Source organism: Alexandromys fortis, unplaced genomic scaffold (assembly GCF_014885135.2).
Source record: "Alexandromys fortis isolate MF-2015 unplaced genomic scaffold, M_Fortis_MF-2015_v1.1 scaffold_12, whole genome shotgun sequence".
Lineage (NCBI taxonomy): Eukaryota > Metazoa > Chordata > Mammalia > Rodentia > Cricetidae > Alexandromys > Alexandromys fortis.
This window is the reverse complement of record NW_026067937.1, coordinates 7,204,007-7,230,567: the sequence shown is the minus strand read 5'-3', so window position 1 is coordinate 7,230,567 and position 26,561 is coordinate 7,204,007. Positions and strand designations below refer to the sequence as shown.

General features: G+C 40.8%; 1 protein-coding gene across 2 annotated transcripts in view; it reads right to left on the bottom strand.

Moving 5' to 3' along the window:
- The window catches only part of Trim44 (tripartite motif containing 44), a 104,852-nt gene extending 79,001 nt beyond the window's left edge, over positions 1-25,851 (bottom strand). The window contains exons 1-2 of one of the 2 annotated variants that reach the window (XM_050146994.1): positions 24,662-25,851; positions 8,221-8,298 (exon numbers count right to left, since the gene is read on the bottom strand). In XM_050146994.1, the coding sequence (XP_050002951.1) occupies positions 8,221-8,298; positions 24,662-25,342 (759 nt within the window). In that variant the 5' untranslated portion in view covers positions 25,343-25,851. The remainder of the gene's footprint in view (positions 1-8,220; positions 8,299-24,661) is intronic. The other variant, XM_050146995.1, reaches the window with a different exon arrangement.
- Positions 25,852-26,561: the final 710 nt, after the last annotated feature.

The window sequence follows — 26,561 nt, the reverse complement described above, 5'->3', positions numbered from 1 at the left end:
AGAAAAAGATTGGAAAAAAAATCTCAATTCTGTAGGGAAGTAGCTTTCCCCAGATCCACTTGTCCCCTTTTTAAAGGGATTCCTTAGGACTAGAAGGGCAAGTAGTAGCCACCACTAACAGGATGTCATACTAAGCACTTTATCTCCTATAGCCTTCCTCTCAACCTCTGAAGTATATACTATTATACCCTATTTTATAAACAAACAAACAAACAAAAAACCCCAATAATCAAAAAGTTAAGCAAAGGAGTTGCCCAAGCTTGTGCAGCTACCCATGTTAGAGCTACTCTTGGGGTAGGAGCTGTCCAGAAGCCTGAGCTCTGAATAACTACAGAACATACACTGCTTCTCCCTGTCAGAGGTGAACAGCAGGTTCCTGACCCTTATCCCTGTCTAGAGCAAAAGAAAACACTATTCATGGCTAACACTTCAAGGGAAGGATGGAGTAAATTATCAGGCAGTAATTTGTCTCCCCAAGGACTTTCTTGAGGTAAGACCCACAGGTCTCATAATTCATTCACTGAAGTGTACACTTCAGAGCTGGGCATCATGAAACACGCCTTTAATCCCAGTGCTCAGGAGGTAGTGGCAAGTAGACCCCTGTGAGTTCAAGGTCAGCCTAATCTACAGAGCTAGTTCCCGGACAGTCAAGGATATGCATGCAGACCTAGTCTTCAAAAAAGAAAAGGGGGTACAGTAGTACAGTTCAGCTTTTTTCATATTCAGGTTATTGGTATATCCAGAGTTGTGGAACTATTACCACCATCCATCTCTGAGTCTTTCATTACTCCTCAAAGAAAACCCAAGCTTGCAAGTTGTCACAGCTGCCCCTCCCCTTGGTCCTAGACAATACCAAGTTTACTTTGTATTCCTATTAATTTATCCAATATGAGCTTTTATATCAGTAGAATTATATGTTATTCCATCATCTGTGAATAACTTTTTAAAAACTTATTTAAGAAATATGATATCCCCTATCTTTGTTATACCTTACCTACTTGGTAAGTCTCGAACATGGTTTTGTTTCTTCATCTATGAAGTGGGAGGATTGGAGCAAGTGGTCATGACGCTTTACAATGGAGCACTATTCTGTCACCGTAAGACATATTAACCAGTAAGGATACTGATGCAATGAATTAGGTGGTTATATGACTAGGAACCCAACTCTGCATTACATTTTCCCTATTCCAAAAAACATTAGACTACAACTGTCATATTTACCAAAATACAAACAAAAAATACTGCACAGAATCTTTTCATGCCACCATGTTCTATTCAACAGTAAAGGCAAATTGGCTTTCATGATTCTAGTACCCCAAACTGGGGTTCAAGGATCAAAGTTTATTCAAATGATAAAAATATATGCATTTATAAAGGTTGTTAGCAGTAAAGGTCAGAAAACAAAACTTACATATATAGTGTATTTGCGTTTGTACATGTATACACACACACAGCCTGAAAGGCAAAGTATAATAGTATTCTAAGTTTAAGCATCTCTCATTTAATATCACTAACCCTGTACCTTGGATTGGTTTAACCAAATCTTAGAACACTGAATTATGTGAAATAGCTGAGATTCAAGAACCAGCATTAACAAAACTCCCAAACTTCATAACCCACTACGGGCAATGGAAGAATAAGTGATACTGTTTTTCTTTATTCTTCATACTTTTCTGTTCTTTTCTAAATATTTACAGAGAACTAATATTACTTTTAGAATAGAGGGGAAAGGGAAAAGCAAGGAGAAGAGGTCTCCTTTCGCAAGGATAAAGGGAAGGATATAAGGAAGAAGTGAAAGAGACTTGTTTTCCCCTTTGTGCTCTCTGAATGTCTACAGAGACTAACGGGGCCACAGCTGTTCCTGAGTGGCTCCTATGCCAGAAGCTAGAGCTGGCCTGAGAAACAAGGAGTGTTTTTCCCCACTGTTGTTCTTGATCAACCAAAGTAGCTGGAGTTATGCCGCAGTCAGAGCCAGATGCTCGGGATGCTATGGCTCTTTGTTGTCTTTCCACATCATCTTTTAGAAAAGGTCATCTACCAATTCCGGTGCTCTGGGACTATAGCCATTTTGGCTAAAGGATCCCAATAAGGGAAAGAAAGATGTAAGGGAAAACTCATTGGAGAAGGGCCCTACCGAAAGTGGTGACAGTCTACATGCATGTGTAGCCTATATCTGCTTGTATTCAATCCAGTTTAGGGGTCAAGAACATGGAATAAGGCAAGCCAAAAGTTAGCTAGGTTTGGGGGCATATGCCATCAGTCCAAGCACTTGGGAGACAGAGGTGGGAGAATCTCTGTGAGTTTGAAGCCACCCTGGTCTACCTAGCTGAGTTCCAGGACAGCTAAGAGAGAACCAGTCTCAAAAAGTTAAATTTTGGTCCATCATTTACTAGCAAGCCACTTTATTACTGTAAGTCTCACCTGCTCATTTATAAAATGTGACAAATTCTTTATTTCATGGGTGTTGTAATAAATGATATATACCAATTATTGTGTCAAGATCCACGCTAGTAAATGTTGACATTATGAAAATAAAATAAAAATGACTTATACCCTCCAAGATTCCTATCTACAGCTTTTTAAATTAAAAACACTGAAACGGGTCACTAATTTTCAAAGGAGCATGTTCATATGCTCCATTGACAGCTGAGCTATCTTGAGTGTTTAATTCAGCTGGTGGAATAAACTCTGTCCAACGAGTGTTTCTGTCTTGGTGCAAGACAAGCAATACTCTTGTGAATAAAAGAATATTAACAAGAATTCAAGTTAGGTTTTAATTAACCATTATGGTTCTTAAATGAAAACCCTATAATTCTGCACAGAAGGGCAAACTAGATTGTGTTCCACGACAATGATATCGGTATTTAAAAAAAAAAAAGACCATAAAGGTCTTGTAATTACAAAAAATTCATCCTTAGATCTATCTAACAAACTTCATGCTGCTAGACATCTTTTGGCTTCATTCTTTAGTGGAGTATCTTTAGAGGCTTGCAACAAGGAAAAAGAAGAATTGGCTATGCCTTAGACCTGACTGCTAGAACCAGGTTCTATATTTACTCCCACTTTAGTCAGACAGAAGAATGCAACCTACTCTGATAGTTTCAAGTTGCTTCTATCTTTAAAACTACTTGGAAAACTTAGTATGAGGGCTGGAGGGATGGTTCAGCAGCTAAAGGCACTGGCTGATCTTCTAGAGGATGTAGATTCAATTCCCAGCACCTACCGAGTGTTACATGACTACCCAGTCCGATTGACACCCTCTTCTGGTCTCCATGAGTACCAGACACATAAGTGGTAAACATACATACACACAGGCAAAACATACATAAAAGTAATTTTAAATATTAGAAAAAGATTATTATGAATTATAGAACCACACTATTTTTATATGTTTAAGTATACTAGTGAAAGGAAAGATGGAAAAGCATATTCTGAGGGGAAGAAAGTAAATAACACAAAATAGAGAAAATATCTGCTACTAATGGCATAAAGGTTAGTTTGATTAAGACTAGTATGTTATGCTTTTGGTTCAGTGCTTTCTTAGATAAACTCAGTTTTAATTTTCTTAGAAGTCCAGCATTCCCCCATTCTGCCACAGGTATGTACCTAAATGACTATACCCTTTTATTTGCTTTATTTTATTCACATAAACAGAGTCTCACTGTATAATCCACTAGAACTCATGATGGTCCTGCTTCAGACTCTTAAGTACTAAGATAACAGGCTAAGGCATTGCTCACAGATTAAAAATCTCCTATTTCACTAAACTGAACAGATATATAAGGAATACACATGCAAACAAACAAAACAAAACAAAACAAAAAACAAACAAACCATGCTTTGTGTAACATGTTCTTGAAAGTTTGGCTAGAAAAGAAATTTTTACAATTTGAATATCAAACACATCTAGTCAGTTTATTATTTAAACAACAGCTTCCCAGCAATCATTTTTCACAAAGTCAAGGCTGTTATAAAAGCAGTCTTTATCCACAGTATAGGAGATGGCTAGCTATCTGGAGGCAGGTAACCTTTAAAACAAGCTCCACCAAAGCGACACACACATGCACAGCTTCCTGTGGAACTTCTTTTATCTATCTATCTTTCTATCTATCTATCTATCTATCTATCTATCTATCTATCTATCTATCTATCTATCTATCTATCTATGGTTTCTGTCTCTTCCCCGCCACCGCCTCCCATTTCCCTCCCCCTCCCCCAATTAAGTCCCCCTCCCTCCTCAGCCCAAAGAGCAATTAGGGTTCCCTGCTGGCCTGAGTCTGAAAAAGCTTGTGGAACTTCTTATCCATTAATAGTTCTGATTCTTGTTTTCAAGGTCACTTCTAGTGGCTGGGATTTGATGTTTTCTATGGTTCTTCTAGCTTCAGAACTCAACCTATTCTTAGAACTATAGCATGGTCTTTAATTATTCTCCTGTCTTGACTCAACACCTCTGTTCACACTCCTTCTTGAAGCCTGTTCCTTCTTCCTGACTTTGCTATTTCTCTGTTAAAAATGAGACTTTGAAACCATCCCAGTCTCTTCTGCAGACCATACCCACCTTCCATCTCCCTTTTCCATCCCCATTTCTTTCTTACTTCTGTCCAACTCTCTTGTTTCCTAAGCCTGGATTTTTGTTTGTCTGTTTTGAGACAGGGTTTCTTTGTAGCTGTGGAGCCTGTTCTGGAACTCACTTGGTAGACCAGGCTGGCCTCAAACTCATGGAGACTCACCTGTCTCTGCCTCCTGAGTGCTGGGATTAAAGGCGTGCATCCCCATTGCCTGCTAAGACTGGATTTTTATATATTTCATTTTCTTTTTCAAATTTGAAAATCATTTAGTCTTATTTTTAGATGCTTTTATATTTGAAGAAAGCAGAAAAACAGAACGAACAAACAAAAAGCAAGGAAAATAGCCCAAAGTTTAGCACAGTGGTTCTCAAAAAGTCTGGGACTATGTCAGCCCACATCAACTGAATCTCAAAACTCTGGGGGCGGGCCTGAAATTCTTTTTTTTTTTTTTCCTTTGGTTTTTCAAGACAAGGTTTCTCCGCGTAGCTCTAGCTGTCCTGAAATTCACTCTGTAGACCAGGCTGGGCTGTAACTCTTATTAGAGATCCACCTGCCTCTTTCTTTCAAGTGCTGGGATTTTAAAAGCATGTGCCACCACCGCCCAGCTTAGAACTTTTAATAAATCCCCTGGGTGATTTTTATGAACAATAAAATTTAACAATAAAATAAAAGCTGCCTAGGTAAGGTGATACCAAGTGGACTGGGCCCTCCATAATCAATTACCAATTGAAACAATCACTCACAAGTCAATTGATCCAGGCAATTCCCTAATGGAGACTTTCCTCCCAGAAAACACTAGGCTATGTCAAATTAACATTTAAAGCTAACTAGGACCTGAATCTTATCAATAGAAGTAACTAACATTCTATTTGTCAACACAAAAGAGTATCTAGAATATTCTGTATAGTGAAAAAAGCAACATGAAACCACAGGCATCATATAATTTTTGCAAAATATTAAAATCCAAAAATTATCTAGAAGCTTATACACTAAACTGTTAAAATAGTTGTAATTAAAGGGGAATTTGCTCTAGTTTTCCTTTATTAATATCTGCATCTTTTATCTATAAGCATAAATGTTTCATAATTATAGAAAAGAGTTAATATAGGCATCTTCCCTTGCTCTCTAGCACAGTTAAAAGTGAACTCAGAGGCTGGAGAAATAGCTCAGCTATTAGGAGCACTGGTTCCTCTTCCAGAAGCCCTGAGTTTGATTGTCAGCACCCAGATGGCAGCTCACAAGGTATCTGTAACCCCAGTCCCTTCATGAGCACAGCATGCATGGATTGCTCAGACATTCATGCTGACAGAGCCCCACATATAATTAATAATAAATACATAATCCTTTAGAGTGAATTCAATTGGTAGTAGATTTTACTGTCTGGACAATCAAGCTTTGGGATGTTTTAGGGGTTCTAGAAGTAGGGCAGAGATAGTGAAATGACAGGTCAGAGAGCCTGAACTAGTCTACCCTTCTTACGCAGGCCAATCCAAAGAGGGAATGGTAGAGTACTGCAGGATGACAGGACAGACAGAAACTCAGGAGAACTTTTGGAAGGTAACTGACTACTGAGAACATTCTTTACGAAAAGTTTATATTAAAAGTGGCCTGTTTTTCTTTCTTCTTCCTGGTAGGGCTGTCACTCCACACTTAAAACTCACTTCTTCTCAAGCCAGCTCCACGTACACTGAAGCAAATTCATGCAGGAGACTAAAAGGGGGCTTGCAGGTAAAAGGGTGGACAGTATGGCACACACCTAACATCAAGTCAGGCCCTTATCTTTTAGCTTACATTAAGGCAGCAGTTCTCAACCACTTAATGCTTTGTGACCCTTTAATACAGTTCCTCACGTTGTAGTGGCCCCCCAACCATAAAATTATTTTCATTGCTACTTCATAACTGTAATTTTTCTACTGTTATGAATCATAATGTAAATATCTGATATGCAGGGTATCTGATATGTGACCCCTGTGAAAGAGTCACTTGACCCCCCCCCCCCCAGGGTTGACTCAGATTGAAAACTGCTACATCCACTTTAGCTGGACTCCTCTCTGGGAAGTTTCTAAAAGAAGCACTGACTGTATTCATAAAGGAGGCCAAAGCCTGTAACAGTAATCCTTTTTACTGCTTTGCCAGTCACAAACACACAGGTATGGCAGAGACAGTTACCCATAAAAATCAAAGAAATTCCTCAAGGTGTTTAGATGTTTTCAGTTACCTTTAGTATTTAGCTGGTTCAGCTTTATCAATGGGAAGAATTATTCATAGCAGGAGTCCTCCTATTCTAGGTAGGAGAGCTGCTAAGGTTACACAATCTACTTTTCTATCTAGATGCTCACTACCATAGAACCTTACCTATTTAAAAAAGAGGAGATACTACTAATGTCAATATTTTCACTGTCATATGAAAATTACTGATGGCTGCAGTTATTAAAGAGCCCGTTCTTGCAAATGGCTTTGCTTCATTGTGGCGTTTCAGTTTTAAAAACATGATTACAAAGCACAAAGATGAGACCTCAGGGTTTGCAGTGAGAAATGAAAACAAGAATAAAGGCATTAGAGTCATTTGACTCTCATCTCCACAATACACTAGATTTGGAGCAATAAATCTACTTCTTTAAGCCTCACTACCCTTAAAATAAAATAAATTAAGCTGGGAAAAGGAACTACTCCACAGGGGTTTGTGATCATCAAAAAATATAGAAAGGGAATGAGAATGAGATGCTATGTTTAATAGGGACAGAGTTTTAGTTTTTGACAATAAAAACATACCAGAGGTGGACAGTGATGATGGTTGCAGAGCACTCCAAATAAACTTAATGCCACTGAAGCACACATTTTAAACGTTAAAATTTTGTTATATATTTTGTCGTTACTATGTAAGATCCCTAGAGCAGAACCTGGCTGTCAGGTACCCCTAATTATTAAAGGGAGAGACATAAAAATAAAAGCATGTTCCTTTCCCTGTTACCTGTGAGAGCTCTAAGTTCCCAAAGAGTCATCTAGTCCCAATACTGAGTAGTGCTTCAGTAAGTGTCTCAGTAAGAAGAAGTGATCTATTAGTCATAATTCCTCCTGCACACTCGGTTCCCAGCCTACCACCTCCACCCTCACCCCACTCCAGTTTTGTATCTCTTAGAATTTCAATCCTCCAGCTCCCCAAATCTTGCAAAGTAGCTGAGATGCTCAAATCATTTCCTAGACCAGACTCCAGATAACGAGGACAAAGGCTGCTTAGGGGCAGCTGCCTTCTGCAAGCCAGGGACTGACAAGGTATATTAGTACTATGCACCAACTAGCTGGACCAGAATTACGCTGATCAGTATCTCACTCAGATGCCTCTGGGTATATCTAAGGGACACAGAGGACAAAAGTCTCAAAGGTCTGATAAGGAAAGAGTAAAAATGCACTTCTCTGCAATTTAGAAAGGAAAAAAAAAAAACAACAATTAAGGATTATGTGTTATAAGTCATAAAATAGAGAACGGGAAATAGATGATTTTTCTCCAGGCATATAAGAACAGTTTTTGATGGTGAGGCTTAATTGGATCTAAACAGAAAGTACAGATAATCATTAACACTTCCTGTACTCAGATCAAGGAGAATAAATGTTTGAGCTACCAAGACCCAGTTAATTCCAAAACAATACTTACTTTAGGATCTGAGCTCTTGAACTTTAACCTTTCCACCAACTCTATCATAGCCGCCTTCAGTCCACCCGAATCTTTGCTCTAGGAGAAAAAACAGTCAAGAGTCACTAAGTAGCATATCATTGCTCTCTCAAACACAAACAGGAGAGATTTCAGGAGAGAATGAACAGTAAAACAGAAAACAAATCCTTCATCTCATCAGATAAAAGAACTACACAACTAAGGAGGGTGTGCTGCCCCTCCCTCCTCCATCCATGGACAATGAGGATGAAGTAATAGACTGGAATGAAAATTAACCTCAATGTGCCTGGGTATGGTAGCACTTCCCTTTAACCCCAGTACTCAGGAGGAAGAGACAGAAGGATCTCTGTGAGTTTGAAACCAGCCAGGCTAAAAAAGAAGGAAGGAAGACGAGAGACAGGGGTAGAAAAGGAGGGGGAAAGAGAGAGAGAGATAAAATTAAATAAACACAATTGGTAGAGGATGACTTCACTGCCTCATCTCAGACTCCAATGTGCCTGCCTTCAAGACCCTGCAAAAGAGAGTTCTATCTTGTGGACTACTGAGTTTTATTTTGAAGATTTATGTATTAGATACAGATGTACACAATATTATATGTACCTACAAAAATAAAACATCTCAGGCTTAAATTCAAACGAAATTACCATATGCTAGTTAAGAACACATGCTTTTTGACAAACATGGCTTTGAAGTTGTTTGGCACCAATTAGTTAACTAACCTAGAACAAATTACTGAATTTCTCAAAATCATCTGATGGAGGAGGGTCATCTGTCTATGTGTTACTCCCATTGGTTAATAAAGAAACTGCCTTGGCTTTTTGATAGGGCAGGATTTAGATAGGGCAGATTTAAGATAGGCAGGAGTAGACAGAACAGAATGCTGGGAGAAAGAAAGCATAGTTGGTCAGACACCATGGAGCCAGCCACCAGGGCAGACATGCTGAATCTTTCCCAGTAAGCCACCACTTCATGGTGCTACACAGATTATTAGAAATGGGTTAAGCAAGATGTGAGAATTAGCCAATAAGAGGCTGAAACTAATGGGCCAGTCAGTGTTTAAATGAATACAATTTGTGTGTTGTTATTTCCAGGGCTAAGCTAGCCATGCAGGAGCTGGGTGGGATGAAAAGTAGGCCTGCCCGCGGCTCATCACTACAATCATCTCTCTTGACTACAAAATGGGGATGTTTGGATGGAAGCATCACTCCAGGCCCTGGCTCCCATATATTCAAAGAATCTGGAATGTTCAGATGGAAGCTCTACCCCAAGTCCCCTCCCATGGAGCGCCTGAGTTCAGACTCCTTGGCCAAACAAAGACCCTGCCCCAGAGATGCACAAGACCTCTCCCACAGGGTATTTAAACTGTCCCCCAGAGAACACGTGGTTTTCTGGTCTTGCTTTCCCATCTCCTCTCTGGGGGGGCTGGAAAGTCATCTTAGAGCATCTGTATCCATTAAACCTGTTCTTTTTCTAATTCGGTTTGATTTGATCTGATTTGGATTACTGCATCGGTGGAGAGGCTTATTTGGGTCAGAAACTTTTCAGTAATAAAAAGGGTAATATGAAACTTAATTAAAATGTTTGCAGAAGTATTAGCAGTGTGCACAGCACACAGTAAGTGTTCTAAAATCTAAAGTTTTAGTCTACGGCTATGCCACCCTTGAACATGCCTCATCTCGTCTGATCTTGGAAGCTCAGAAGGGTGGGGCCTGGTTAGTACTTGGATAGGAGACTGCCTTGGGAATACAGGGTGCGGTAGGCTTAAAAAAAAAATCTTAAGTTCTAGATTAGCTATAATAGGAAAGTAAGACCACTTTTAATACATTTTACTTAATTCAGTATGTCTAAAATATTAGCAACATATAATTTCGATATGAGGTTTTACCTATTAGTCTGGCCCTTTCTTCTCTTGGGAATCCTTTCTTTCATAATAAATTAACTTTTCTAACACACACACACACACACACACACAGACTGAAGGTGGGGGAAAAGAGACAGAGAAGACAGAGAGAGAGAGAGAGAGAGAGAGAGAGAGAGAGAGAGAGAGAGAGAGAGACTTATAGTTCCCACCCACCCCCAATTAGGTCTTTGAAATCTAGTTCTTATTCATACAGCCCAATTCAACCCAGACTAGGCACATTTCATGTTATATGTGGCTAGTGACCACTGTAGAGATGAGCACAGAATGTCAATTCTTACTTCCTGGTTTCAAATGCCAACTCTATAACCAACTGTGTGGTAGTAGGCAAATCATCTTACCTTCTGCATTTCTATTTCTGTCTATAAAACTAGCCATTATAGTACATATTGCATACAGCTGAGAAAGATAATTGTGTTCATGTATGCCAGGATAGTTAGAAGAGGACCTAGCACTGAATTAAAAAAAATGAAACATGCATTTAATTATTATTTTTGTCTGTTTTCTTCAAGATGTTTTGAGTTCCTTAAAGGCTGGAACGATCTTTTAATGTCTGTATCTCCTACACCCTGCATCAAGAAGGTGGTACTTTACCAGGGCCAGAATAATGGCTCAGTAGGTAAAGGCTCTGTCACCCCAGTGGTTTTAAGCCCGATTACTTGAGCTCACTTCCTTGAACCCACACAAAGGTGGAAGGAGAGAACTGGTTCTACAAATTTCTTCTCTGACCTTCACACATGCACACATGCATGCCTACAAATATTCTCACCCTCTAAAAAATTTTAAGACATATAAGGTAGTGTTCAAAACAAACAGAGGTGTAAAATGTCCACTGAATGAATAAGTGAATATAAAATCTTAAGAAACACTCATTATAATCCAGGCATAAAGCAAGATCTATAGTCACAAGAACTATTTTATTTCCTTATCTCAGAAACTCTAGGAGATAGAACAGGGCCACTTATTTTACCAGTAAGGAAATAAGCATAAATACAACAACTGTCATTTTTATGGGAGAAAAGACACATAAAAAGTACAAGAATAAACAAATACTGCAAACGTCACTTACTCAAAATCAGCCTCAAGATCAATCATGACAGTCTCCATCCAAATCTACAAAGCCAATTCAATCCCTCCCCAACAGGAAATACTTTGTAAAACGCAGGTATCTTAGATAGGATTTCTATCGCTGTGAAGAGATGCCATGACCATGCCAATTCTTATAAAGGAAACCATTTAATTGAGGCAACAATTTACAGTTTCAGAAGTTTAGTCCACTATCATCATAGTGGGGAGCACGGCAGCTGGTAGTATGGTGACACACAGGCAGACATGGTGCTGGCTACATCTTGATCAGAAGGCAAAAGGAAGTGAACTGAAACTCTGGGCAGCATCTTGAGCATAAGAAACCTCAAAGTCCACTCCCACAGTGAGACACTTCCTCCAACAAGGCCATACCCACTCCAACAAAGTCACACCTCCTAATAGTGCCTCTCCCTTTGAGCCTATAGAGGCCAATTACATTCAAACCACCAGACTCCATTCCATAAGTTAAAATATACTAAAGGCTGTCTTCTCCCACTAAGCTTCCTCCCTTGCTAAGACTACAAGAAAAAAGGTATCATATAGCCATGCCCAGCATCTGCTTTAGATGTGCTCTCTGAACACAACTCAGATCACATTTCCATTCTAGTTGTGGCTCTAAAGTTTAGTCATTTCTTTTTTTTTTAAGTGGTGGCTTATAATTCTCCAGTTTCTATAGTCCTTTAAGCCTTTAATGTCTATGGTCTCGCACCTAACAGCTGGGAGCAGAAATTATACCAGAGAGGGTGAAACTTTAAATACCTAAAAAAGGGTTAAGTTGCCAGACATTAAGTTGCCAGACACAATCCTGCTTTTTACAAGATGATCAGACAAAAAAACCTATCTGGTGACATCATTCCTCTAACCTATTCTCATTGGCCGAACAAGCAGGTTTTGGTCCTAGAAATCTCTTCCCTACCCCCAAACACACACACACACACACACACACACACACACACACACACACACCCCTCAGCTGTTAGCACCCATTCTAAGCTATTCCCCGCAAGAGCCCTGATGGATTATAACTTTCCCTCTGGCTGCAGAAAACAGAAAGGAATGCACTAAACTATGTCTTAAAAGCCTTCAGAAAAAGACTGAAGAAGGAATCCCTAATACTAAGACAGCTGTGCCTTACTAGTATAAAGAGACGAGGAAACCCTTTGCCTTTTCCTAAAAATGCATTTCGCCAGTGGAATTCTTCCTCCTGTTCACAAAGCATCAAAAGCATCACCTACCCAGGGGGAAACACAGAACAGCACCTAAGAGTCTCCCTTCAGGAAATCACAGTCTACCTCTCCAGCAACTCAGTTATCCTCAAACATTAATTGGGCTTTATATTGAGTCTGCTATGTTCAAAATATGTTCTGCTGCTTCAAAATGAGTATGAAGAAAATCTTCCTTAATAGTACCACCACCACCACCACCACCACCAAAACTGAAAAAAGAAAGTTTCTTTAGATCTGTCTCTGACAAGTTTTAGAATTGGGGGGGAAAAAAAACCACAAAGGGAAGATCCTGGTGCAAGTTCACCCCACACAACCTCTGTATTCTCCACCCCAGTCCTTCCCTACACTATAGGAAGCCTTATGCATAGGTGTTCAATGGAGTAAGCAAGCTCTACAAACACCTTCTCAAACAGTCCCTCTGGCTGCACCTGCGACCTATGGGATCAGTACATAGCATGTGTAGAATTCATTGGCAAGAACTATCATACAGACAGGCTCTATAGGCCCTGGTAGCAGGCTCAAGACATTCTGACAGAGTTCTTGGAAAGCAGTGTGTAAGGGGACAGGTATGGTGAAAGGAAGGAACTTCAAAGACACAGGGCAAAAGATACAAGGATATGGGCCTAAGGGTGGTATCTGAGTATAAATACTCCCAATCTGTAGAGCTGTATGATGTTTCTGTTAATTGTTGAGTCTAGACAACCAAAACTGAATTTTACACACACACACACACAATACTATATGTCCCCCAATGTTTCCTCTGTATCCCTTGTTCTGAGAACTGAACAAGGACACGAAGGCAAGTAATTCTAACCTTTCAAGTATCTCGTCCCGGGTTGGAGAGATGGCTCAGAAGTTAAGAGCACTGACTGCTCTTCCAGAGGTCCCAGGTTCAATCCCAGCAACCACGTGGTGGCTCACAAACATCTGTAATGAGATCTGGTGCCCACTTCTGGCCTGCAGGCACACATGCAGGGAGAACACTGTATACATGATAAATAAATAAATCTTTAAAAAAAAAAGGTATCTCGTCCCATAAATGAACAGATTCTACATGTCATTCTGGAGCAAGTGACACAGCTGGGGGAGAAGAGGGCTTTTCCTTACATGGCACTTCCATCCCATAATGCATTCCAGGATGCTGATCAACATGAGCACACCTTGCTTTATACACTTCTTCCCTCCACCAAGACTGTGCAAAATAAGCACGGGCTGTGCTGTGACAACGATAGCTCAGAATCTGATCAACTTTCACAAAAGTCAGTTCCTAGGGCAAGTCACAAAACTAAAAGACAAAATGACTTCCACCTCTCACGCAAAGCTCCAAAGCACTGCCATATGCTCTTTTGTTGGTATTCCTCAAAACCCTTAAAAATGCTTTATTCTCATGTTGCTGATAAGAAAAGTAACTGGCGGAAATCAAATGAGTAACTAAAGGGCTTAAACACCCCTTCACTAGCATTTCACAGTGAAACGGTGTCAGAGCTAATGTGTTCACACTTTACAGTGGATAAAAATGATGTTGTGCAAGTGAAATCATGCCTCCCAAATCACAAAATCAATCAATGGAAAACCAGGAATAGAAAGATGGAAGTGAGGAAAATTTATAATATATAAAACAGAAGAGACTAATATCAACAACATATGAAAAATGCTTAACAAATTTCTCAAAATCAGTAAGCCCAAAAGAAATGTGAACAAATGATATGAACAGAAAAAGTGAAACATGACATACATCAGAAGACACAAAGGATGCTTAAAGTTACTCATAATTAAGATATCAGTCTTCCCCACCAGGCTGGAAAGGATGCTTTAATCTGAAACAACCAGTACTAAGGGGCTTTGGGGAAATTCCATATGTCACTTGATTTAGAAGTATAAAGTGGGAATGCTACTTTGAAACCACATCAATCATGTACACGCCTATCTTCCTCTTGAGGAAGGATATGTCAAGGGGGCATGTATAAAAATATTTGTAATATTTCCAATCGTTTAGGACTACATACCCTGAGTGTCTAATAATGAATGGATAAGCAAACTATGGAATTAAAGAACTATGGAATATGACATAATAAAAAAATAAAGCAGATCTGTATATATCTTGATTTATGACAGATATACTATGGGATTTCTTAAAACCAGCAAAATAACTCATATAGTATATATTTTCTATGGGCAATATATGTAAACAAAAGAAAAGTGATATATCTGGGTCTGGTATTAAGCATGATAATAGGAAAATTTTAGATTTAGTTCAATGTACTACTAGTGGCATGTTTAAGATTTAATTTTAAAAAACAACAGCAATAAGACAGAGGGAAAGGGGCAGGATAGCCCGGGGTGCCTACTTCTAACGCCTTTCCTATTAGTTTGCCTAAACTTAAATATTAGGGCCTATTTTTATATAGTAAATATATGAACCAGCAGGAATGAGAGGATTTTTACCCAATGTTCCCTGTATAGAGCTCAAGTGGCCTAAAATTCTCAAAACCACTGTACATGCACTTTTCTAGGAAAAGCGATAGTGACTTCTCTTAAGATTCCAAAAGAAAAGGTTTAATTCTCTTAGTGTAACATGCCTTGCACAAAGAAAGGAGGCCCAGGTACATACAACTAGATGCCACTAGCTGCTATGTGAGCTTAGGTAATTTAGCATCTGGGATTTCATACTTCTATTTTTAAATAGAGAAGATGAATAGATCAGACGCTACAAGTGTAAAGCATGTAGTCTACAGAACTGCTTCCTTTTGCATTTAGTGTTGTCCTACATATCACAGTAGCATTTAAAATTAGCTACAAACGTTTACAAATCACGAGAACTACCAGGTAAGATGGTGGTCTAGAAGCTAGCTCCCTACGGCACTAAAACCAGAGTTAGAATAAAAAAAAGAAATAAACAAAAAACAAACACCCCCCCTCAATGCCCCCCTACTCTATTTCAAAAAGAGAGGAAGAACCTCAAAATTACAAACTTAGTGATAGAACAGCTGGAAAGTGCTGAGAAAATAAGTGGAGCCAAACACAACCCCAACCTCAAAACAAAGTTCCCTGTGGGATGAAGGGAAGCAGAGCCTCACTGAGGTGATTAGCCAGCAAGGCTGATAAAATGAGACCAGAAGACCCAGCCACAGGACAAACCCACAGCTCTCACAATTGAGAGCTTTGGTGAGACAGTGACTCCTCCGGCAGCCAGTCAGCAATGGAGAGCAATCTCTGTAACACTGGGAAGTAATGTCAGGCACCATCTAGAGGGGTAAAGATACTGTTTTAAACTTAGCTACCCTGGCAGCCTGAGAAAAGGAAACAGTTCCAAATCAGAGAGTAAATTCAACTAGCAAAGCCAAGGGTGAGAGAATGCCCTGAAAGCTGTTGTATAAAATGAAAGAACTTAAGCAGAGGCATTCAGGGGCAGGCCTCTCCCTGGGAAAAGAAGTCCTGCTTCCAAGCAGCCTTCAACTAAGTAATTCTGAGGTCTGGTATTCCTGAGACTGAGGTTAGCAGGCAGATGGAACCTCTACAGCCACCAACCTGCTATTTATTGGAGAGGCAAGAACTCTGAAGTACCAAGGGACTACTTGGCATCTACAGTGGGGTGGTTAATGCTTTCTAGGTTTTCAGAGACAGGTCTTCATGTATAAATCTCAATGCTGCTTTTGCTTCCCCTCCCAAAACACTTGGGAGACACGCATCCCCCAAATCTATCCCAGATAGAACATTAGCCACTCTAGAGGACAGAGTCTGCGGAATCTCTAGAAAGAAGAAGATTCCAGTCTCACAGACTACAAAGCTAACTGTGGCTAGCAGAAGCCTTTGATATACAATAGGAAGCTACTAAAGCAAAGACAGACTCAACTCTTGTACTGTTCAGGCTCAGCACCAGCTTAAATCATTTAACAAACAAAAAGGTATCACAAGTAATTAAAAACCCTGAGACAGATGCTGGGGTTCAAGCTGAAGATCAGAAAAACAGGACTTGGTGGGTAGATTACTCCACTTCCAGAAGCTATAAAGGGATTAAATGAAAATTCCAGTCACAGGAGTGTGCCATTTTCCTGAGTTATTGGCCAGGGAAGCCAATACGGCTATTGGTCATCGCTGTTGGTTTCTCCCCACAACTATTAAGACCACATTACTGAAGATACCACAGACTTTGGTTGCGGGATATAGAGAAATCAAGTGGGAGCTGAGCTGAAAGTTTCCTCCATGCTGACTAGCTTTCATAGTGCCAGAAGGTTCCATGCAGGATGTTATCAGTAAAAATGTTATTAACAGTGTAGATCCTCAGCTATGGGTCCTGTGAAGTTCCAGGCAGTTGTGTGCACACTGGTGCAACAGTGGCATAATTTTTATAGAGGTAACCAACTTCTCTCTGTTTGGACTTCATCCACAGGAGGGAATGCATGTCTGGTACTGTAGTGTGGCTAAAAGGCCATAGCCAAGGAGGTCATGCATCCAAATGGGGAAGCTATAGTATCAGCATCATCATTTTGCTAAATAGACACCATGTGCCCATCGACTTGCTTTATAAATATTTATGCTTTTGCTTGCTCATAGGCTAGTGCTACTGTTGGCTTTGGTCAGAGAAGCTTCTTTTTTCAGTGGGCAACAGTTTCTACAGGGATGCATAACTAGTCAAAGTCCTAAGAATAAAAGATTGTCAAATGCTCGCTCTCATGAGATATCGCTATCATTTCCTCCAAGGTTCACAGAACATTCTGGAAGAGGAGACTAGAAGAATGTAAGCCTGGAAGAATTGGTGAAGTTTTGTGAAATGCAGTCTTCCAGGCATAGATGTGATCATCTACATAAGACTGGTCCATCAACATTCCATTGTGGAGAGGGAAAGGTTTACCAAGCCTTACCTCTCCCAAAGGACCAACAGCAGTTAATGGTGAAAACAAGACATTTCCTTCAGAGAAGTGGCCTCTGAAGTTGCCCATGTTCTTATAAAAAAAACTCTTTACCCATGTTCCTGTACATAAAAAGTAGTGTGTATACCGATGGAATTTTATTCAGCCCTCTTGTTATCTTATAGTCTGTTCTCCATGCAGAAATTGAGTTAAGTTCTGTTTTCTTTTGTTAGACTGGGTTTTTGCTTGTTTGTTTTGATCTTGTTTTTGTTTTTAAGACAGGATGTCACCATGTTGTGAGTTGATTACCATCCTCCTGCCTCAACCTCCCATGTGTAGATTAAAGCTGTACACTAACATGCAAGCTGAGTAAAGTCTTAAGAATATAAAATAGATCATTCATTCCCTTGCTTAAACAGAACTAGGTCACTCAGAAGAAATCCAAAATCTTTATAATGGCCTACTTGGTAACTTGACCTTTTTACTCCTCACCACCTCCTCAAGCCTGCCTGCCCTATTTCTTATACTCCAGCCATTCACTTAACTGCCTCAGATGTCTGTTTCATCTTATGGCCATTCCCTCCACCTGAACTACTATGCCTCCAGACGCTCCCACGACTGGCTCTAGCTATAACTATGGTGTCAGAGTAGTATCAGAGCTACCCATTCCCAGTACACCAATTTAAGAGACAAGTGAAAGTAAACAGCAGAGAAAGATTTATTCAATGTAGCCACACTAGAAACAGGAACAAAACTAAGGGTTTATTGGTCCCAAAACGTCTTCTGGGTATTGACATGAATTTTAGATTGAACTAAGCAATCCCAGCTACGGTGTGGTCCTGCCCATTATTAATTTTCTCAGCTCAGGTCCTACATGTAGTCTGGTAAGTTGTTAAACCAGCAATCTGGTAAGAACTGAGGTGCAGCCTGGCCCTTATGAACACTGGTCTTCATCTGCAATATGCTCTGTCCAAGGTTTTGCTAGTCTCAAAAGTCAAGCTGACTTAAGAGGAAAAGGTTCTCTCTCTCCTTCAACCACAGCACAGAATGAAGGCAGGCCCCAGATTTGCATCCTGCTTTTGGATGCCTGTGGGCCCCAGTGACGACTCAATACTGTTTAGCAAAAGAGGTTGCTAGGTTTCTGTTTCAAGGCTACTATTCCAGGTCCTCTTCAGAGCCTTCCATAGCCTTCCTCTCCTCACATCCTACCTATTCTCCATCTCCCTTTCCAGTGTTTGTTCTTAAAATTGTGCATTATTTAAAATAAATCCTATGACTTAACATTGCTTAATATAATTTGTTCATAGAATGTAAGTTCAATGACATCAGAGACTTAGAATTATTTGTTAGGTTCCTTACAGCCAAAAACACTCCACATGGAAATTATTTTTTCTAGATTTTTTTTTTAAAGTATAAAAGTTACCATTCAATATAAATATTTCTATCAGTTGCCTGTTTTTCAAACATTGTTGAGATATAGTCCCAGTTCTGGTTTATTCATTTTCATGGCAATTTATATTTAATTATGATCATCCCATAATTTCTATGTGCTATCTTCTGTAAAGGGATTTTAGTTTCAGCACCTAGTAGGAAGTAAACCACACACAGTGAAAATCTGACTTGCTCAGGTGCATAAGAAGCTCTCTAGAGCTGATAGCTTTAAACTCTGCTTAGGTACTCCCTAAAAAAACTGGAAAGCTGTGCTTCCTCCTACATTTTTAAATTGTCAGCTAAACTGGGTATGCATGGTGGCACATACTTATAATCTCAGCACTTGGAACCCCGAGTCAGGAGGATTGCTACAAGTTTGATGCCAGTTTGAGCTACATATCGAGTACCAGACCAGCAAGTACTACACAAAAGACCTTGTTTTAAAAAAATCAAACATCAAAGAATGAAGAAATAAACATAAAATTGACAGCTAAAATATCTTGGCATAAATTTTCCATTGGCAAATTAAAGAATTTCAATTAATATTTGTTGAATGAAGAAGTGAAAAGAAAAACCTAAGGCCATTAATCAAATTCGAATAACAAATACAGCTCACTAATTTACCTCATAAAATTGTGGGGAGAGATAAGTGGCAAGAGTGTATGAAGTCTGCAGTACAGATGGCTGCACACAGGAAGTGCTCCACATATTCTGTTGCCATTGTGATTGTTACTAACTGAATGCACAGTGACAACTCAGGATCAGATAAACTAAAAAACTGCTGCACAGAAAGAACAACAAACTATTTTGCAGAATAGGAGGTCTTTCGGGAGGATGAGAAAAGTAATTTGAAAGTATTTTTTATGCATGAAGTACATGCAGACAGCAGTCAACAAATGGTTCTGTGAAATGTAAAAAGCACAAGTAAGAGAAGAGTAACTGAGAATACACAGAGAACAAAAAGGAAGAATATGCATTCTGGTGGCAGAGCTGAAGTGAAATTCTTCTTTTTACTTACTACTGTGAACTGAAGTTCCCAGAAAAAAACAAACAAACAAAAACAAGTAGCCAACAACAATGAAAACACCCAACTCCGTTAAATATTCTACAAGGCTGATGAACTCATTACAACTCCTGTGATTGTGGAAAGCTGGGATGTTGCTTGTTGAAAACCATATTAATTTGTGCTATCTTTAACCCCCCCCCCAAAAAAAATGGCTATTTATTGCCCAATTCTGTATTACAACTAGCATCCTTGTAAGTATCAGGCAAGATCTTTTTAGGAAACAAACTTTAATTTCTACAAACTCAAAGACTAAGAATATTATCAAATTGTATCTGCAGGAACCTCCCCCTTTGCTGTAACCTGTACACCTGATGCTCCCAATGGATTTTAAAGACACTTTTATCAATAGTTTTCTTTGTTCTGTTACTAGAAACACTTCATGAGCCTGTTACTATCTTGAAATAAAGTGCTTAAGTACCTTGAATTTGTGTTCCTGGGAAATGGTCACTCATACTTGGCTCTGAAACAAGCTCTTATTTTCTTTGTATTAAAATTGTAATTCTGCATTGACAGTGAGTGATCTGGCAAAATTCAACCTCTTTAAACATCTTTCCCCTCATTTATAAAATGAGAGTCAGGGTAACACAGCTTGCTAGAGTGAGGATCAAGTGTAAAACATGAAGTGTATTCAAATTTCTCAATAAATGGCAGTTATTACTTTTTCCTTTATCTCTAGAAGAGTCTCAAAATTTAGCAAATGTTAGTCTCTTTTAATTTTACATCTCCAAAGGTCAGCATTTTTACTCTCTACGATTACTGAGCCAGAATCTACAATTCAACACAATTTATACCCTGCCAGAGTATAGAACAGAATCTGAAGAGGACAACAGCCAAACCTGTGAACCTAAAATAGACCTAGCAGCTGTGTTTTGGGGAGCTAATGCATAATCTAACAGCAGACCACTAAAATATATAGGAACCTCTTCTCTGAAGACAAGTTTTCAGAGCTTATCAACGCAGCCCATTAGAGCAGGCAGAAAGAACAGAAGGAGAGGGGGCTGAACAGTTTCCACCAAAGAAAACTTAGGTGTCCAGAACAGCTCCTGCTGTCAGACTAACTTGCCTGGAATTAGACTCAGAGTAAAGACAGCCTCAGAGCTTTCTATGGTAATGAGAGCCATCAGTTTCTGAGAGCTTAGAAGATCATGCACACTGTCCTAGGCCCTATGTATGAATTTACTTTTTCTCTTTACTACAGCCCCAAAGAGGGGGACAATTATGCCCATGTTAAGAAACCAAGACTCAGCCAGACATTGGTGGTGCACACCTTTAATCCCAGCACTCAGGGAGGCAGGCAGATCTCTGGAAGTTCAAGGCCAGAGATACACAGAGAAACAAAAGAAAGAAAGAAAGGAAAGAAAGGGAAGAAAGAAAAAGAAAGAAAGAAAGAAAGAAAGAAAGAAAGAAAGAAAGAAAGAAAGAAAGAAAGAAAGAAAGGAGAAAGATAAGAAACCAAGACTCAGAAGCTAACTGAATTTCCCACCATGACTGCTAGGACTGTAAGGATAATGAGGCAGAGACTTCAACATTCTTCCTTGATAACAAAACCTTTTAGTTTGTCAGACTGTAGCCCAGAGACATGATTATTTCCCAGTCTTCCTTGCAACTAGATAAACTATGGGATTGAGTTCTGCCCCATGAAACCTAAGCAGGAATTCATGCTTCTGGAAAGAAACATTAAAATAGAGGGGTGTGTCTTTCATTTCTACCTGTTATCTTAGAAGTTAGGCGTGCTGGCTAGACTTCAATGGCCATCTCAGTTTGTAACAAAGATAGCAGAGAAGACCTGGCAACAGCCAAAATAAAACTTCATGCTTCCTCCAATCTTAGACTCCTACATCCAGATGTCACTTACATGGGGAAGAAATAGGCATCTCTCTTATATGAACTGCTGCCAGCTTAGGATTCCAAGTTATTCCATCACAGGTATAATTGAACTTAGTTCCAATATAAACACTGATATACACTACAGTACAATGTCTTTATCACTTCTTTAGTGAAGCCTTGCTATTAGATAAAATTATTATACTTCTTATCATACACTTATCAAGTATTTCATGTGTGTTAATTATCCAATAGGCCCTGTATTAAGTGCTGGGAACATAGTGAAGACTAACATATACTACTAGACTTATGAGAGGTAATAACACAAAGGGAATAGTCTAACACTGACATAATAACCAATATTTTGGGTTAGAATAAATGAATACCGATTGTTGCTATGATAACACAGAGAGCATTTATCTAACACCATACCTACCTATTAATTCCTTCCCATCTTTCAAAGCATGCCTCAACTACCATTTTCTCCAATAAACCATTGTGGTGCCATGCCTCTGTCTAAAATCACTCTCTTTCACTTAACTCACACAGCAGATCACACTGTTTGTAACTCTCCTCTACTTTGTAAGTCTCTTGGCCAAAAGGCCAAGAAGCAACTGTTCACACTTCTCCTCTAAATATTCAAACCCACAAAAAAAAGCAAATCCATATTTTTTTTTAAAAAAAAAAAGGTCAGTTTTATTTTCCCCTGATACTATGTTGTCTTGCCCTCTATTATAATGACTGTCTGTCTGTCTGTCTGTCTCTCTCTGTGGACCTGCCTCCCCTGGGCCAGGCTTTTCTATTTCTCATCTCCACTCCACATACCACAACTAAAGCTTTGCTCTTGTCTGTCCTCTGCCTTCTCCTCAGGTCCCTGAGTACCTGAGCTCATTGCTACCACCCAACAGTTCAGCCCCAGATTATAGATACTGAAGTAGCCAACAGGAAAAAGTGCACGAAAGGAAGCTGCCATCTCAGACTGAACAAGAAAGTAATTCTCAAGTTGAGACTCAACTCAAGTGGAACTTAAGGGTGAGTCTGTCTAGATGTCAAGCCATCCTCTTTCCCTTTAGCTTTCTTATGTCCTAATACTTGCAGATCTCCTGGGTACTCAGTGCTTCATACTATTACTACTATATTAGAAAAGGAAGAAAAACCATGAGACAGAAGATATCTGAAATAAACAGAGACAATAGAAAACAATGTGTATAGACACACGTATATGTGTACATACATAAGTTAGTGAGAAAAAAGATAGATAACCAAATACTGATTTGCTCTTTTGATCTGATTACACATCACAAAAGAGGAAATACAAAAGATACACAGAAACCAAAAGGACTGCAATTAAAACCACAATATGACATCATTCATTACATAGTCACCACACAGGGAAAAATGAAAAGTACTGTTAATATCAAGTGGCGGTGAAGACTCAGGGCAACAGGAAAAGTCTTCATGATTATGCCAACTACAACCACCACCTGGAAAACAGATGGTAACACTGGGTACTATTTCCATTTAAATACAGGCAAATGGGAATCAGGAGGCATGGCCGGGAATGCTTAAACCTGCAGTACTTTTTGAGAAGATGTGTCATTTTGTTTTTGAGACAGGATTTTCCAAACTCACTATGGACTTGAGATTAACACTGAACTCTGGTCCTCTTGCATTCACCTCTGGAATGCTAGAATTACAGACATATGCCACCAAGTTACACCTGCATCAGTTGTAACAGCAAGAAATTCGAGAACCTGGAAACAAGTCAAATGTTCATTTATACAGTAACTTGTGGCATATCCATAATATGGAGTTCAATACAACAATGAAAAATAAACCACAGCCAGTCAATGGATGAATCTCACAAATACCTTTTAAAAAGTAATACTGCGCTACAATTACATAAAAACCATAATGTCAAGTTCAAGTTCAGAAATGCACACAGATGCTGTAACACATAAAGATAGTAAGAAAAGCACTGGCCCACGTCAGGAAAACAGTTAGCAAAAGAAGACTGGGGAAAGAGATATGAAGAGTGTCAACATTAGTAATAATGTTCTATTTCTAGGTGATGGTCTCTCAAGTATCTGCTTTGTAGTTATTAATAGACTACATATTTTGTACACTTTGGAACGTGTATTTTACATTAAAAACAGGCATAAGGGAAACATCAATATGGAGTATTTTCACTATCAAAATATTAGTTATCTGAGACCGGTGGTTGTAAGACTGCTTAGGGAAACCAAAGTCCTAATATGACATTTACCAACTCTCACTACTTAATGAACATGACACACAGAAAGACTGTTCTTACTGGTTCTAGTCATCCACTTTATCCAGAAAGGCAACCCAAATGCAATCAACAAATAGTTACTAAAAGTCTACCGCTGACCAAAAATATGTCGAAGATAACACATCAAAGTCTAGACAGTGGACATGAAAGCCTACGTCCCTGGACCAATACAACCTTCCAGCTACACACCTTCCTACTAAGGCTGAAAAAACGAAGAGCCTACGGCAACTCAAGGCACACACCAAATCATCGTCTAGTTCACCACTTTCAGGGGCTTCTCACAAGAACCGGCAACTTGGTTTTGCCAAAAACCATGGTTTCTCACGTTTTCAGCTGGGCGGAGTTGCCATAGCAAGAGCACTAAGTCAAAACATTGACCCTAACAATGGCGATGATGTGAAAAATGGCCTAAGTGGCGTCAAAATTCGCACGGAACCAAGGAACGCTCAATCTGGGATCCAGGGAGCATAGATTTGCAAACTTTCAGAAATTATACCCAAGATTTTCTACGCACTTGTATTTTCTCAGATGAGAATCGACACCTTGACAATTTCAACCAAAATGGTAGAATTGGCACTGCTCCCAACAAGGTGACTCATTATTTTTGTTTGTTTGTTTGTTTTTGTTTTTGGAGAGACAGGAAAATGAATGTGGTCACTGCTAGCTATCTGAGTTGGAACTGGGGGTCCTGGTCCCCTTAGACCTATGTTGTGAATGCCCGATACTCACTCTCAGTTCTTCAAAGGCCTCATCGAGTGTGGCCAGCTGGTGGCCCCGGTGAGCCCCAATGACGGGACACAGGACACAGATGAGCTGCCTGTCTTCCTGGCAATAGGTGCTCAAATCCAGCCCATGGTCCGGACACTTCCTCTTGGCCACTCTCTCCGCTTCCATCTCTATTTCGGGGTCAAATTCGCTTTCTGCCTCAGTTTCTCCCTCTGCCTCGGACTCTCCTTCTTGGTTGTCTTCCTCCGCCTCGCTTTCCTGCTCATCCTCCATCTCTTCCTCGCTGTCTTCTTCTTCTTCTTCTTCACTCTCCTCCTCGCTCTCATCCTCACTGTCCTCCTCCGTCTCGCTCTCCTCCTCCGACTCACTGTCCTCCACCGACTCGCTCTCTTCTTCCCCCACCTCGCTCTCTACCTCTCCCTCGGGCTCCCCTTGGGCCTCGACGTCTTCGGGGACCTCGTCGTCCTCGGGGGCAGGCGGGGTACACGCCTGGGCGCCATGGACGTACTCGGCCAGGCGGTGGTTGAGGAACTTCTGGCGGTGCGCGTCGGCGTGGCGGCGGCAGTAGCAGAAGCCGCAGTCGCGGCACACCTCCTCGGCCCCGGGCGCCTCGTCGGGCTCGCACTCATCACACGTGCCGTCGGGAGGCAGCTCCTCGCAGGCCGCGCCCACTCCGGAGGCCATGTGGCTGCAGGGCCGCGGCCGAGGCCTAGTGGCTGACGTGCTCTCCGCCTGCACCGCGCGGGGCCTCCGCACGCACGCCCGCCTGCTCCCCGGGGAACGACCGCCCGCCCCGCTGGGCCGCGCCGCGTCTGCACCGCTGAGGCCTTGGGCCTGGCCAGCCGACAGCGCTGGGCCTGCCGCCCACTCGGCCTCTCTCCGCTGCGCGCCGCGCTGCGCCTCGTCTCTCACGCGCCACTTCCGGCTCGGCTGCCCGCGCCCCGTCGGCCCCCGCGCCCGCCGCGCAGCTCAGCCTCCGTGGCCCGGCAAGATCGCGGCCGCCGCGGACCCGCGCCGCCCCGGTTCCACTTGCCCCTCGCCGTCAGCGGCCTCCTTTCACTTCCTGAGTCACTTAAAGCGGCAAGAGCCTTTTTCTGCGTTTTCCCGCGGGGCTGAGCATCCCCCCGGAAGGAGAAGCTCCAGCGCAGGTTCTCCCTCACCGAGCAGAAGGCGGTGGGCCCCGCCTTCCCCACGCCCTCCCTGGAGGTGTCAACCTGACCGAAAACCACTAGCCTGAGGTCCCTGAGGACTTAGGTCACAGGAGTGTCAATCTGTCCCCGCCCCATTACAGTCCAAGGATTCTTCAAGGGACCAAGGCCCGAGGCTCTTTATCAGCCTGACCCCGCCCTCCTGGGATTACCGTAAGGCCCCCAAAAGGGCTGTGTTTGTTCTTCCAGACTCCAGGAGTCTCAGAGTCAGGCTGAGCAAACTGGCAGCGTTTTCGACCCACCCAAATACTGTGCGTTGCGTTGTTTGCAGAGTCTATTTGCATTCCAGCCTCTTAGGGACTCAGAACCTCTGGGAGGTAGCTGTGTCAGGTGCAGGGAGACCGTATTTATGAAATGAGATTTCAGCTCCCCCATTTACTAAGGACCTCTAGATTCAGACCTGGCTCCAAGACAATGGAAAGGGGCCGTTAAGCAAAAAAAAAAAAAAAAAAAAAAAGGGGGGGGGGCATGTTAAACAAAATGCCCCAGACTGTGCTGGATCATTATGTGGTGTTTTCAAAGCCTGTTTTAGAATTTTATTTACAAAGTTCCTAAATCCTAAGACCACCACTTAATTTTGTATTCATGGACAAATTTATTCACCTTTCTGTTTTTCTACTTTTAAAACAAAAATAAACTATGTAAAATAGAAATAATGATATGTACTTTGTAGGAATTTGTGGATTTAAATGTAA